The sequence below is a fragment of the Pinus tabuliformis genome, chromosome Q, assembly GCF_031772625.1.
Source record: "Pinus tabuliformis cultivar Carrire ecotype Pingquan chromosome Q, CPIR1, whole genome shotgun sequence".
Lineage (NCBI taxonomy): Eukaryota > Viridiplantae > Streptophyta > Pinopsida > Pinales > Pinaceae > Pinus > Pinus tabuliformis.
The window spans coordinates 40,106,413-40,122,006 of record NC_142296.1 but is presented as its reverse complement, the minus strand read 5'-3'; the positions used below and the strand labels follow the sequence as shown (position 1 = coordinate 40,122,006).

At 40.8% G+C, this 15,594-nt stretch overlaps 1 protein-coding gene across 1 annotated transcript; it reads right to left on the bottom strand.

The window, feature by feature from the left end:
• Positions 1-1,420: 1,420 nt before the first annotated feature.
• On the bottom strand, positions 1,421-2,326 carry LOC149218181 (uncharacterized). The gene has a single exon (XM_089386497.1). The coding sequence runs from the start codon at positions 2,324-2,326 to the stop codon at positions 1,421-1,423; it is 906 nt and encodes a 301-aa protein (XP_089242623.1).
• Positions 2,327-15,594: the final 13,268 nt, after the last annotated feature.

Here is a 15,594-nt window from a genome sequence, read left to right as displayed (position 1 = left end):
AAGTAGGGTCGTGTACATACGCAAGTCTTATGAGAAAAATTCACGTACATAATCTGAACCATGGAAATATAGATACCATGGGTCATTACCATGGTAATTTCCCATAGTAATTGGGGTGGTGTTGTAGTGAAAACACAACACCCCCATTTTATTCTATCATAATAGACATGGGGACCCTTTTTGCATTGCATGTAGACTTTAAGTGTGATTGCTTCATTTTAAGTCTAATCTGCTTTTTATTTACACTTGTTTTAAATTTATAGTTTGCCTAAGTTTGATTAATTTTGTTTGTTAGTAAACTTTGTAAATAATTTTTTGTTTTAAACATCTTAATTAATTAGATTAATGAATAAAATAGCCCCCGAGACCAAGATGTGTGCATAAGATTTAAGCCTTAATCATTAAACAATGTGGTATATTGATTAAATATATATCGGAGCTTTTGGGCATTGAGACTTAGATATTAGAAGAATCCTTTTGGAAATCTTCAATACCCAAAGTCCGAGCTATATAAAGAGGCATATTAAATCATATAAACCCAAGGTTCGAGCTATATTAATATGGCATAATAAACTGATACCCAAAGTCCTGTCCATATTCATGTGGCTTTCGGCATATTCAAATAAAGTGATAAATGGTTTAAAATTTATAAACCCAAATTTCGATTTATCTTTTTTTTTCCACTGGAAAAATCCGTAATTTTCATTATATGGAAAATTACATATTGTAGATGCTATACGCATATGCATGAGGTCACTATTCACAGTGTGCTTGTTAGTTACATATAGGATTCTGTTCATGTATATCAGATCAGATGTACCATGCAGGGTCATCTTCCAATATTCTGTAAAAAACCTGTTTACAAAAATGCCTTCCGGCTTTCCTAGCTGTTCAAACATGTTTAAAGATTACAAAAAACTGTTGCTGTCATGTACAAAAAATTCATCAGATAATTTATTGCTCAGGTGCATGCTGATATCTCGGATCATTGTATGGACGATGGTAGTATTTGTACTCCTGTTGGCCTTGAACCTCTGTGATCTCCCATACTCCTCTGTCCATCATCGAGGCCTCCTTGGATAGTTTGTCAGCACTCTCGTTATGTTCCCTGTAGATGTGTGAACATGTGATGTTGTTAAAAGTTGCTTTGAGTTCAAGAACTTCATTCAATATAATGTTGAGTGTGTGAATGTGACAAATAGATATGTTGTTGAACCAATTTATGATGATTTTTGAATCCCCGAAGATGTTTATGCAAGTGATATGATGACTCAAAGCAAAATGAAGTAAATGACGAAGGGTGATGAGCTCTGCAAAATTGTTTGTTCCCATTCCCAGTCCTGCTTTTATTTTGTAATAATGATGCTCGGTTTTGTATATGATAAAACCGCCCCCACAACTCTGCTGGTTTGCGGCCCCATCAAAATATGCCCAAGGTGTGTTTTGATCTATTCGGGGGGGGCGGATGAGGATGACGCACTTGCGGGGGCGGGGGGTCTGGTAGTTCTCTATATGCTGCGATAATGCCTGCCTCCACCATTTGCCAGAATACAGGTTGGTCATTGAATATGATTCGGTTTCTAGCTTTCCATATGTGCCAATTTACAAGAATTGGTAGGTTAATAATCTTTGTTCCTTTGTGCCGCGTCTCCCAATCTGTCCAAGCCCCAGACAGATCAGTGCCCTCCCAGTTGCCAGAGTAAGTAATGGTGTTTTTGATAGCGGTCCACAGATCTTGTATCAACCTGCATCGCAAGAATAGATGTTCTGTGGTTTCGGATGCTTCTTTGCATATCGCACACCAGGATGGTCCATGGTAAGCTCTGTGCGATAGGTTTTCTCCAGTGGGCACCTTGTTCCTTAGGACACACCAGAAGAAAAGTTTGGATCGCGGTGATGCAGTGAGCTTCCAGATGCTGTCCCACCAGTTCGAAATAACCTCTGGCTTTTTGTGACTGATAAGAAGGGCGTAACCAGCCTTTGGTGTGTAATAACCGTTCTCAGACTGGTTCCAAATTAGTTCATCCGGCCCCTCAATGATTCTGATGTGAGATTCAATCAGGGCCTCCCTGTAAGTCTGCCATGCCTGATGCCATCTAGGAGGGAGATTTAATTGATGAGCAGTCCTCCAGGCCTGATGAAAAATATCAGAGGTTTCTCTGTCTGCAATCTGGGCTATCACTTTGATATTGCGAGCAAGTAAGTGTTCAACCAAGTCATGTGGAAGAGTGTGCCTGCCTCCACTGCCAACCCATGGGTCGATGCCAATCCTAGGCAGGGTCCCGTCTCTGATTTTCCAGACCAAGTTGTCTCTGATCATAGGCATTGAGTGAAGTAGTGCTTTCCATATAGATGATATACCTGTTCTGTTCCAATTAGGGAGCTTGATCCAATCCAGGGTGCCAAGGGGCCATATATATTTGTGGTAAGAGAGACGGGTCCATAAGTTCTGGCTAGTTATCAATGCCTAGCTCATTTTTGCTACCAATGCTTGTGCAAACAGAGGAAGGTCTTTTAGTCCCCATCCCCCCCACTTCTTTGGGAGTGCGATCTTTTGCCAACCGATCCAGGCAAATATGCGTTTGTCTTGGCTTCCTGCCCATAGATATCTGTTGCAAATTTGCTGGAGGCGTGCCAGAGTGTGTCTTGGAATCCATGCTAGAGCCATCCAGAAAACCGGTGTTGCTTCCAGCACTGATTTGATGAGGATTAATTGGCCTGCCCTGGAGAGGTATCTGTGGCTCCAGCAGGAGAGCCTTTTTTCCAATTTTGATACCAGCCAAGTCCAATCTGCAATCTTCTGGCAAGTGGGCTTTAACCAGAAACCCAGATACTTTAGTCCCCTATCCAATGGGTGAATGATGTAGGGGAAAGCCTGCTGAGCGGTTTGAGATTCATTGACTGAGGTACGGGCCAGCGATATGGTAGATTTCTCTTGGTTTACCTGCATACCCGTGGCCTGTGAGAAGAGCTAAAGAATGCGAGAAAAAGTCAGTGAGTCTTTGATGCTACCATCCAATAGGATGAATACATCATCCACGAACAGCAGGTGTGTGAGGAAACATTCTTCTGTGATCTTGAGGCCTTTTAGGGATCCTTCCCTTCTAGCAGAGATGATTAAGCGGCTCAGTCCTTCCATGACCAATAGAAATAGAAGAGGTGATAGGGGGCAGCCTTGCCGAAGCCCCCTTTCAGAGTGAAAGAAATGGGAGGCTGATCCATTGATCAGGATGCTGAACGTAGGAGTGGTGATACAGGCCATGATCCAGTTTATGAAAGGAAGAGGGAAGCCCAGATAAATAAGGAGCATCTTAATGTATAGCCAACTGACACGGTCGAAGGCCTTTGATAGATCGATGTTCAAGAGAGTGCACTTGAGATGCTTAGACCAGATGGAGTGCAGGGCTTCCTGGGCGGATCCAATCGCTTCATGAATCTGTCTATCCTCAAGGAAAGCAAATTGTTGGGGAGCTATGTGAGTTGAAAGGATAGGTTTAAGCCGATTTGCAATTATCTTAGATATAATCTTGTAGAGTACATTGCAGAGTGAGATGGGGCGGAAATCATCAAATGAAGATGGGGAGTCAGACTTGGGAATGAGAGCAATGAATGTAGAGTTTATAGCATGATATAAACACCCAGATGATCTGCTTTCCTCAATCACACTGAGCAGGTCCCGTCCCAGCAGGTCAAAGAAGGCTAAGTAGAATTCGATGGTCCAACCGTCAGGGCCGGGGCTCTTGTCCTTCTTGAACCACTTGAGAGTGCTTTCCAGTTCCTCCATTGTGACCGAGGCCGTGAGATCAGTCGAGTCATCCTCATTTACAAATCTTGGGAAGTGTGAGGCCACATCAATGATCTCTGCCAAGTTTGTGCCAGGAGGGCTTCTATACAAGCTTCTAAAATGTGATGTACCCAGCTGGGAGAGTTTATTGAAAGTGTCTGCAAGGCCCCCTTCCGGTAGGGGGAGATTCCAGATAGTGTTTGCCACTTTCCTTCCCTTAGCATAGTTGTGGAAAAATCTTGAGTTTTCGTCCCCAGCTTTCAGCCAAATAGCTCTGCTGCGTAATCTGAGGGATTCCTCCCTTTGTCTAAGCAAATTTGACCTCTGATTTTCCAGCTCAATCAGTCGAGTCTTGTCCACGCCCGAGGTGAATCCTAGGTTTCGCTCATCTAGAAGGGTTCTCAACTCTTCTTCAACTGATGTGAGCTGGGCAGTTTCCTTTTTGTTCTTCTCCTTGGCCCAATTTATGACAATATGCTTTAGCTCCGAGAGGTTTTTACAAAAACCCTTTGTCAATGAAGCTTCTCTGTTTATGGGGATGTGCCTTCCAGTAATCAGAGACCAATTTCATGAAATCTTGGTCTTGGAGCCAAATATGGTTGAATTTGAAAGGGGCTTTTGGCTTATGGAGAGGCCCTAGGATTTCCAGAAAAATGGAGGAGTGATCTGATAATCCCCCAGATCCAACCCATTGTTTATAGTGGTGTAGATGCTGAATCAGGGGTCCTTTAAGTAGGAATCTGTCCAGTCTTCGAACCAAAGCTGCAGCTCCCACCCTCCTGTTCCTCCACGTAGGCATAGGCTTCTGCATGGGGATATCAACAAAGTCTGTCTGATCTAGTATATTTCTCATGTAATCTGTAATGGAATCCACTTGTGCCATGGAACCCCAAGATTCACGGAAGCCCAGAGAAAAATTTAGGTCTCCCCCCAGGATGGTATGGTCCGCTGCCAATAAGGTAAGATTAAGTAGGTGCCTCCAGAATGGCTCCCTGAGGTGGCATGGGCCATAAACATTCACAATACGGAATGCTTGTCCAAGATCTGCAGCAAAAATGTCCAGTCCCATGAATCCTTGTCCACCCCAGGATGAATCGATCCTGATTGACCTAGGGTTGTATCCGAGCGCCAGTCCCCCCGATCGACCCGAGGCATCCATGGCCAAGAACTTCCATCTTAGTGCCAATGTGTGTAAGCAATGAGAGATGTCCTCTGCCGAGCCCAGAGTCTCTTGGAGGAGGATAATGTCAGATTGCTCAATCTCAAAGAGTCTCCGGATGGCTAGTTTTTTGGGGGCACTAGCCAAGCCCCTGCAATTGAATGATAAGCACTTCATGGAGGACCGCCCCGGGGGGTTACGGCTGCTCTAAGGACCCCATCAATTGTGGATTGCCGACCAGATGCGACCTCCGCACCGGCCCTCCAGATGGCTTTGGAGAGATCAGATTTTCTACCTCTGGATGTCAGAGGTCCCAGTCCCAGAGGGACAATGCCCAGGCCTCCCTGAGAGCCCGGAAGTTGAGGACGAGGGCGAAGAGAATAAGGGTGGGAGGAAGTCCGCGAGGAGGATGATAGCGAGGAAGAGGAGGAGAAGGGTGGCACGGATGGTGGAGCAGTAGAGGCACACAGAGGAGGAGTCGAGAGAGGGCAGTGAGCCATAGTGCAAGGTGCAGATGATGTAACGAATGCAGATGAGCTACCAAGAGATAAGGAGGAAGGGATTAGAACAGTACCCGTGGCCTGTGCGGCAGCTGCAGCGGCCCGAGCCCTAGTCATAGGGGGCGATGACGGTCCCGGCCCCTTCGACCCAGTCTTCGCTGGCGAGCCCTGTACAGATGCTTCCCCCTGTGCTGGACGAAGGATTACCGGGGATGCCTCTCGAGCTGAAATGGGAGTGATCCTTGGGGAAGCCTCTGGACTCTTGTTCAACGGACAGTCCTTAAATAGGTGTCCCACTTGGTGACAGCGGTTGCAGCCGAATGGAACGCCCTCGTAGTCGAGAATTTGTGTCCTGCTGTATTTTCCCCATTTCAGAGTGATCTTTTCCTCTAATCCTTCACGCGTGTCCAGGTGAACCAACACACGAGCTAGGGTTCGCTTCTTTGATTCAACATACGTGCGATCATGATCCAGATACGTGCCCAAAGCATTTCCTATCTTGATGAGTGCTTCCTCGCTCCAATACTGTAATGGTAGTCCAGGCAATCGTACCCACAGGGGACCTGCTCCAATCTGTTCACGTTCTGGGTCAAAGAGGGGACTCCACCTCTTTAACAGAACAGGTGCGGTTTCGATGTGCCAATATTTTGCCAAGACTAAATCCGTGTAGTCCTCCTTAGTGAAATGGAGGGAGAACCACCCACGGGGGAGAACATGTACCTCCGGGAGTTCCTTGAGCAGGGCACCCCAGATTTCCTTTACCCATTGTGTCAGTCGGCTGGCTGTGTAGGCGCGTCCCCGCACATGTCCTACCAATACCGTTCGGGCCATGGACACTGCTTCCCCGAGAGCCGATGGGTCGCCAAAGGAGATAGTGATATCTTTGGTCGTCGCTTTGATACACCTAGTTTTCCTCTTCTTTGTGCGAGGTGCAGAAGGGTGGTCGACAAAGGGGTTTGTTACACCTTCAGGGGGAATGGGCTTCGAGGGTTTAACATTTACCGCCGGGGTGCTAAAACATCCAGAAGGCCGAATCCCAGAGGTCGGTAGGGTTTGAGGTCCCGTAACCGGAAAGTCCACGGCTGTAGTCGGTAGATCAGAGGGTAAGAACGGGGGCTGATCGAATGACAAAATCTGTGGTGAGAGCGAAGTGAGAAGCTGTTCCGTACCGGGCGATAGAGGTGGGGCTTCAAGGCCAAGCGGTGAAACCGGAGCGAATTCAGAGACAGAGCAGTTAGTGTGCGATCTAGAATGCGTGACCACAGGCGAGGTAACGGGGGAGCAGGGAACAGAGGCGGTTTGAGAGGCATTAACCGGCACGGCGAAATTAGGGTTTTCGAAAATAATGCGGTCCTCGAATGGATCCTCAGAATAATCCACAAGGTCTGTCTCCATGTGGCCTTCCATGACGGTAATCAGGCAAGACAGACAATCAACCGGCTGTGGAAACGGCGTAAGGACGACTCCGATGTTCCGGTTTGAGAAACGGTAGTCCGGTGACCGCGACTGCCTGCGGCTGCCAGCAAAACCTATCGTGCTTATCCTAGACCCGCGCGCTCCTGTAGCTCCATCCTCATTGTGGATCTCGCCAATTCTCCATTACAACATCTTCATGTGCAACTTCCAAATTTCGATTTATCATATTAATGTGGTTCTTTTCAATAAATGTATATTATAAAGTGGCTAGGCCACAAAACATATGATAATCAACTGTCGGAATAAAGGACCCACATGTCACGTCTTCACTCCTTATCGTAATTCTTATGTTGCCTCACTTTAAGATCTATGATAAGCCATAAATTCCGATAAATGGATCTGATGTGGTTATAAACTAAATTTGAATGTGTTTTTGGCTCCATCCCATATCAGGATTTCAGAATATCGTAATTATGTGTGCCTCTGTTTTAAATTCCCAAGGTTTGAATTCTCCAATATCTCCTAGCTCCCGCCACTTGTCACACTTTCATATGGGGCAATTGTTTTTTAATTTAAACATGTATTCAATGGTTTTGCTGGTATTTTATTTGAATTTTGATTCTGGCTATCCGTCGAATTAATAATAAATCTGATAATCCCCGATGCAATTTAAAACTCTGATTACATGTACTCCCACCATTTGTCTCCCACTTACTTAGTCATTGTTCTGATGTTGAAGGAAATTTTAGTATTGAATTGGTCTTAGAATTTAGGCTATGTTTGGAGGTTTATCATTATGTTTTCATCTAAACAGTCATTGTTATTTGTGAAACAGGGATGAGCCTAAGGTCGATAACGAAGGATCTGCTTGATCGGGCCAATATAAGATGTTTGTTCCAACGAATCTCAAATATCCTTTGCCATGTGGCTCGATTGTTGCAACATAGTCCAAACAGAGAAAGCCACAACTGTGAGCAACACTGAGGCTATTGTAAATAGTAGACCATCGTTCCACTTAGGAAGAGTGTTCGAATTTGATCCAAATGAAGCTTTCGAGATCTTTGAAGTTCAACCTATGATTCAACAGAATACAAAACCTCCAGATTCTTTTACTTTTTATTTCTCGTTTGTTGAGAAACTGAAGGGATCTGCTAACTTTGAAACTCTGTAAAAATACATGTCCCTTCAATGAGATCAGGGAGGTCGCGATCATACACAGGGGGCTCCGTAATAATTTGATTTGTGTTTTTGCTATGTTGTAGAGTGTAGAGAGTTTGATTGTAAATATTGTAGAGAGGTTGTGGCTCTGTTATAAAGGGACTTCGTACTATTGTAAGTAGTTTCATTAAGGATCAGAGTTGCTCTCGAAACCGTGGTAATAAAATTTTGACATGGTTTTAATTAATTCTTGTTCTTGTGTACTATTATTTGTTGGAAATAATACTGAGAGGGGGGGTGAATCAGTATTATTAAGTCAAATATTTTTCATTCCACAATCAGATTTGTATACACTACTTCAGTTAGTGAAAACTACATATATACACAATTGTAATTAAGGAAACTAGCGTATAACTTGTAGACTGATAATTTAATTTATTCTTCAGATATTGATCATTAATTTGTGCATCAAAACTATATAAACAACAAACAGGTACTGTAAAACAGAGCAGACAGTCACACACAAGAACACAAGATATAAGGTGGAAACCTAATGTGGGTGAAAACCACCTGTTGCAATTCGCCTCTATCTTCTTTTAAAAAAACCTTCTTTTTACAATGGTTCTGTATTGGTGCAGTCTTATACCAGTATGCAGGCTTCTACTTGTAGAAGGCTACAACCTTCTCTCGTTTTCCAGCTTCTCCTGGAAGGGAGCTACAACCCCCTTAGCTCTTGTACTAGTTGAAGTACTAGTACATAGGCGCTGACCTACAGAAGGCTACAACCTTCTCTTTTCTTCCAGGGACCACATTTCATAAATTTTTAGACTGGATCCATCAATAACAAAACATCAAATACATCTGCATCAACCAATCTCCTTTGCTTCAATCAACACTGAATCAAACAATTACTTCTCTGAATGTTGTAACCAGAATATATTAACAGTAACCAGAAACCAATCCTAAACCCATAACACTGTAGCAATAAACAGAAGTAGCTAAAACATATTTCATAAGACGTACGCTACTTCAGTATGTATAAACTACGTGCATACGCTTCTGCATTAAGGTCAACTTGCGTATACGCCGTTTTGACTTACTGAACCAGCGTGTATATGCGCCTCTACTGTGCCGAACCTGCGTACATATCTATAAAAGATAATTTACCCTTTTCACTTATTCAGACATCATTTATATACCCAGATCATTAGATTTATAGATCAAGTCATGCGCCAAATATAACAGATCAAAATCACACAAAGATACTACTATTCAAGCCTTAAGATCTTGACCCATCAATAGAACTTATCCTTCTTCTAGCACTCAGGTTCCTCCTTGGTTCAGATCCAGCTATGCACCATAACCCAATGACCAGTATTCTAGATCTTGCTCTTCATAAGATATTCAATGCTTGAGTGAATGCCTTTGCCTAATGATCTCTTCCCCCTTTTATAGTCTTAGGCCTTACTCAATACCATGGTCCAAAACCATAGAGAATCAATACCATATACCCAATACCTGGGTTCAACACTTTGGACAAGATACCATGTTCCAAAACCATAGGTCCAAATACCAAGGACTAAATACCATGGACCAAAAAATAAGTTTTCCCACATGTACGCGCTTTTCCTTGCATGAAAGTGCATGCATATGTATACGTGCCTTTTGATCGGCGATCCCGCGTGTATACGCGACTTGGTTAAGAGGAACCTGTGTATATCTATTTTTCCTTCATTCTGAGAGCCTGAACTATGATCTGTCATCTAAATGAGTTGCCATCAAGGACAACACCTGTGTCATAGCGCCAAACCTGTGTCATAACGCCAACATCATTGGAATGCAAGATTATTTTCTCACTATTAAAGTTTCATTTTTGTTTCTAATCTTTATTCTAAATAATATTATGTTTCATTGATATTATGCACTATTGTTGTGTCATTGACATTTTGTTGTTGAAGCTTTGTTAAAGCTATCTTTGCATGGCAGAATGAAATCGAAATCAATATTAATTCATTGAAGTATTCCTGTGGTGACTGATAACTATTTATTATTCATTTGCAGGCTTATTTTGCTTTCACTTGTATTAGTTAATGTGAACTACTTCCTTTAATTAATACAAAATCACATGATGAATTATATTAGTTCTTCCCCTGTTTTAATTAGCTTGCTCTCAAATTGGGAAAGAGCTATCACATTTCGATTCGAGATAGGTTTTTCTGTTTTAGATTAGTCTCACATATAGATGTTTAATCTGCATTTAGTTTAACTTTTCATTTCTAGAAGTCCTCTTCTTAAAGAGGCAAAACATATTTATGGTTTGGCTGAGCCATAGATCAGCTTAAGGATTTGCTTCCTTTCCCAAGCTCAACAGGAAGGCTAATCTGATTGCTCTTTCTTTATTGGCAACTAAAATATTTACTTTAAGACAATAGAGATGGAGAAAGGGCAACTGGACCTAATCTAACTAGTCATAACCACCATTTCAATGGAAAAGGAGTTGCTTTAAGTTCCCGACCGGGTGGTCTCACTTATAATGTTGGGGCAGAGAATTCCAAGCCTATAACAGGTGGCAATGTTTATTTGATCTTGTCAACAAATACTAACAACATGTAATGCCCTCCTCCCACACTTACCCAAGTTCATCGGTCCACCAGGGTAAATATGTGATAAAGAATAGGATATGACTCAACCTCCTAGATCACCTTAAGGAAGTGGAATCAACAAAACCAAAACCTTACTAACTTCCCTCAGGTGCTAAAGGACCCTCAAGGGCTAAACCACTCTTTCAAGTGCCCAGACCATGAGTTAAGCCTCTTTTTCAGTGTCTTGGATTCCCAGACGTTGGCACAACACTATAGGAATTCGACTATGACCCTCCAGTCGCATGCATAAGCCTGCAAGGGAGTGATTGCATTCTTTTTCACCTAGTTCTATGCCTGCGACCACGAGATATGAGGCACTTTTTCAAGGCTAGGATCCAGACCTTTGTCCAAAACTTGATGAGACTTTCCAGAATAGTAAATGACACAAAGACAAAGATTCTAACACAAAAATTGATCAAGGACTTGACCCAACCAAGCATAACCATGACAGACATTTAGTCAAACATATGGAAAACATGTAATATACAGGTCATGAATGCGTATTTAAACATAAGGTTCTAATACTTATTTGAGAATAATCAAGAAGGTCGAATACCCTCTCATAAAGTTACAATAACATGTGTTAGTCCATGCATTCATCAACCATTCATATATTCATCAAACATGTTAAGAGCCATATACATTATACATCATATAACCAACATATAACCATCAAATAACCAACATATAACCATCAAATAACCAACATATAAACCATGGAAACTCAGCCATAATATCAACATCATAATCAATACATATGCTCATACATCACAATAGAAAATACCTCTTATTAAAATATGAAAATTCCCACTGAGTCAAGGACTTCCACGTACCACCCGACCATAGATTTGGCTGAACCAAATATTTCTTTCAGTCAATCACCCCTGCGCCATATTCCAAGCATGAATGTGGGATCTCATGGAATAACCAAAACAAAGCCAAAACCACCACCTCAATTAGTGATTCCACCTCACGGTCAAACATCATTAAACATCACTAGATCGGTCTCTACCCAAGTTGTCCAGGGATCAAAAGCGTTTGTCCCAACCTAACTCCAAGGCTAGTAACTCAACCCACAACTGTCGCAGGGCTCTAGAGCGTTTGTCCAACTAAGGCTCTAGGACTAGTAACTCAACCCACTAAGGGCTCCAAAGCATTTTTCCAACCAAGGCTTCTAGGACTATTAACTCAACCTAAGTTGTTCCGTCCAGAGCGTTTGTCCAACCAAGGCTCCAGGAACTAGTAACTCAAACCACAACCATAAGGAACATGAGCACCAATAAAAAAACAAATGCAAAAATCCATAACACCATGGCTATCTAGGAAATGGCAAGGCGAGACAAAACCATTGTCAATCCAGGCAATTCTCCATGCCAATGAAAACTCATAACCAAGAAACCACATGCATGTACCATACATGCCACAACTAGCAAGGAAACCATACATGCAACTCGATACCTACAAAGAAATCCAGTTGTAGCCACTGATCCCGTTATCCCCTTGCGCTTTGCCTACTTTTCCTTTGCCTTCTTTCTCCAAATCCAAGTGAATACTAGAATGCTCCAAGCATGCTCAAAAAATGCTCCAAGAATACTCTAAGTGTGCAAGAGTGTAAGAGAATGAGAGAATAGAGAGACAACTCCCAAAATTGAACTAACAAAAGCTAACATTGACAAAAAGCCATGAACTAATCCTCCGAAGCCTTTTTATCATTGAGGCCTCTATTTTTCTTCAATTTCTTCAATTTCCTTCTCATGCAAATTTGTAACCTTTCACCTTCCTTTTCTCCTATTTTCCATTATTTTCATAAATAAAATGTCAATTAATGCCTCTTTGCCTTTGCCAATGCCTTTGTCAATTTCCTTAGCCATAATAAATTGAAAGTGACACCCACTAGGATGTTTTTCTCGCCATTCAACTTGGAATACATGTCCCATGACCTTGGTCTTATATTTTTTTACATGGAAATTCAACCAGGGGTTGTTACACAACATTACCAATGGATTTACCTGAAGTATTGGCTAAGGAAAAAACTATATAAGGATATGGAAATCAAGGTGTTATGTGTGCATGTAAAATGATTTATTCATGTGTGATCTGATCTAGAACATGTGTACACCAGCAAGCAAGGAGAATACTCAGATACTCAGATATGTTGAAATATATGCTTGATTGATTTACTTGTTGCAAATGTCTAAGTAGCTAACAATGATAGATCTGTGGTTATAGTGATGTTGTGATCTGAATGAGTTTTATGAAGTCCGTAGTTTTGATAATGAAGGTTGCGGAATGTGAGTTATGTTTGCAGTGAAAGGTATGTTTTAGTAATTTGAGATTTATACGCAGGTTTGCTTCTAGATAGTCACGTACATACGCAAATTTGTTTTTGGTTAGTCATGTATATGTTTTGAGATATGTTTTTCAGTATATTGAAACATGTACACGGGTGTTGCACATGATAAATACATATATACATGTCTACTTAATAACAGTCATGCATATATTCAGAGTTATATTTGGCCAGGGTTTGCAGTACTCCTTGATGATAACACTTGATGGGTTTTGTTGTATTTGTTGTTGTTTGTCAATGATGTCTTGATCATGATGGTTTGTATTTGTTATGCATTGATTTGATCTGGTTGCAATGGTTGGTTAAGATTCAATTTAGTGGTTGATTCAATTTAGTGTTGATTCAATTTTCAGTAACTTGATGTTTCAGTGATTCAGTTTGTTTACATTGTTTCAGTGATTCAAATTTTGAGATTCAGTTTGGGCTTATTGTTTATGTGGGTCCAATGTGAAAATTTGATGAAAGGTGGCCTACAATTTGTTTTATGATTATTTGATAGGTGGAACCAGTATGAAATATTATGAAATGTGGTCCACAAGGTGCTGAGGATTGCAACCTTTAGTGACGAGGTAGGTAAATGATATTAAGGGGTTGTAGCTCCCTTCCAGTGGGTGTTGGAGAATGAGTGAAGGTTGCAGCCTCTTGCAGGTGGGTACCTGCATGCTGGTAAGAGTATGCACTAATACACGATATAATGAAGATTTTCTTTATATAATGAGAAAGAAGATAGAGATGACAACTGCAGTGCTTTTCTCCCACATTGGATTTCCACCTAAAATCCTGGCGTTCTACGTGTGTTGCTTATGTGTTGTGATTTATCTTTTCTTTACTGCATTCTTGATGGTTAATGAATTAACATTGGTTAAAGTTAACTCACTGAGGAAAGATATTACAAATTAAGTAAACTAGATATATGCGGTTGCATGAAGAACAATAACGTACATAATTCTGAATATAGAAATGAAAGTTAAAGTGAACTAAAAAGATTGGTTCAACCCCCCCCCCCCCCCCCCCCCCCCCCCCCCCCCCCTTCTTAGTATTTTCCCTAATAAAAGGAACTACTTTCGCCTCACCCTTCTTGGGCCACTAGTTGCAGAGGATCTACAAGATTAATGAACTCTTTCTTTTGGTTACCTTTAAATATCTACACATGGAGTTCAACAAGTTCGCTGATGCATTATTAAAGGATGGACTTCCTATGCCTCTATGACATATCAAATACTAGGCTTTCTGGCAGGGTCGTCAACAAAGCTCGAGGTACTTCCCATGGTGTTGAGGGATTGCTTCACTTCATTGTCTCTTGTCAAGATTGGGGGGATGCTCTTACAATATTGTTTTGGTAAAGAGTATATCTTGATGTATGTGAAGATGATGTCTATCTGATTTTTTGGTTTCAAGTTTTGTTCCTGGTCCTTTGCGTGGATTACCCGTGACATTGTGAAGATTAGGAGATGGTAAGACTTCTTTTTGTTTTTGTTATAATGGAACTTGGTTTCTAGTAGTATGTTATCTTGTGGTATTGTGCCAGATTTGGGTATTATGAGTATCAGAACTGATATGTAAACATGCATTTCCAAATGAATACATGTTCGATTTTTCTTCCTGGATTATAAATAAATAAATAAAATATTCTCCTCTACCCAAAAAAGCAATGAGAATGACTAATTAGAGAGATACTAATGTTAGTGAAAGTATAATAAGCCACTATTATTCTTACATTGTATGAATCTTTTTGGAGAGAAAGGTGCATCCATATAGATTTTGGTTTAAAAGTTTTGAGTATAAAATGTTATGAAGTTAGCCATTTAAACAACCATAAATCTACCTTAATTATTATTAATTATAAAATTTCTAAATAACTATTTATTTAGTTAAAATTAATTAATTAATTGAAATTTGGTAATAATAATAATATTAATTGAGAGTTTAGGGACAGTTTAATTAGAGATCATCGCGTTATGAAGTGTTATGTAAATTATGAGATTCAAGGTTAAAATACCTTTGGTTAACTAGTGTTTTCCGATTGGAGGCACTTAGAGGTTGTAGTGGTAGCAATCATAATCAACTTTGTGTACCACAAGTATGAAGTCGACGCTTTTATTGATTCCTCTAGTTAAAAAAAAACAATAATATTAGTTGATTTGTTAATATGAAGTAACTTGGTTGGTTGGGGGAAATGTTGTTATACTCCCCACCTAGGTTCAATTCCCACATGTAACATGTTGAGCTTATAACGAGTATATCCCTGTAATGGTTTTGTGCATTGTTGTAAAGGATTGTAACATATATATTCCTCATATGGAATATAAATATATTTCTTCATTGAAAAAAAATATTGATTGATTTGGAACGTAATTATATTTGGGAAACGATACACAGTTGCATGGCAATGATATGTAAACACTTTATAAGATAATAATGTTGCAATAAGAAAGAACGATGATTAGTCAGTTGAATCGCTAAATTCAATTAGGACCTATGTACCCATAATAGAGTATAAAGCTTTTGCTAAGGAAGGAAGGGAGAAGCATCATATCTAGTGGTGAAAATTTATTTGGAAATTAAAGAGACCATAAAAAAATAAA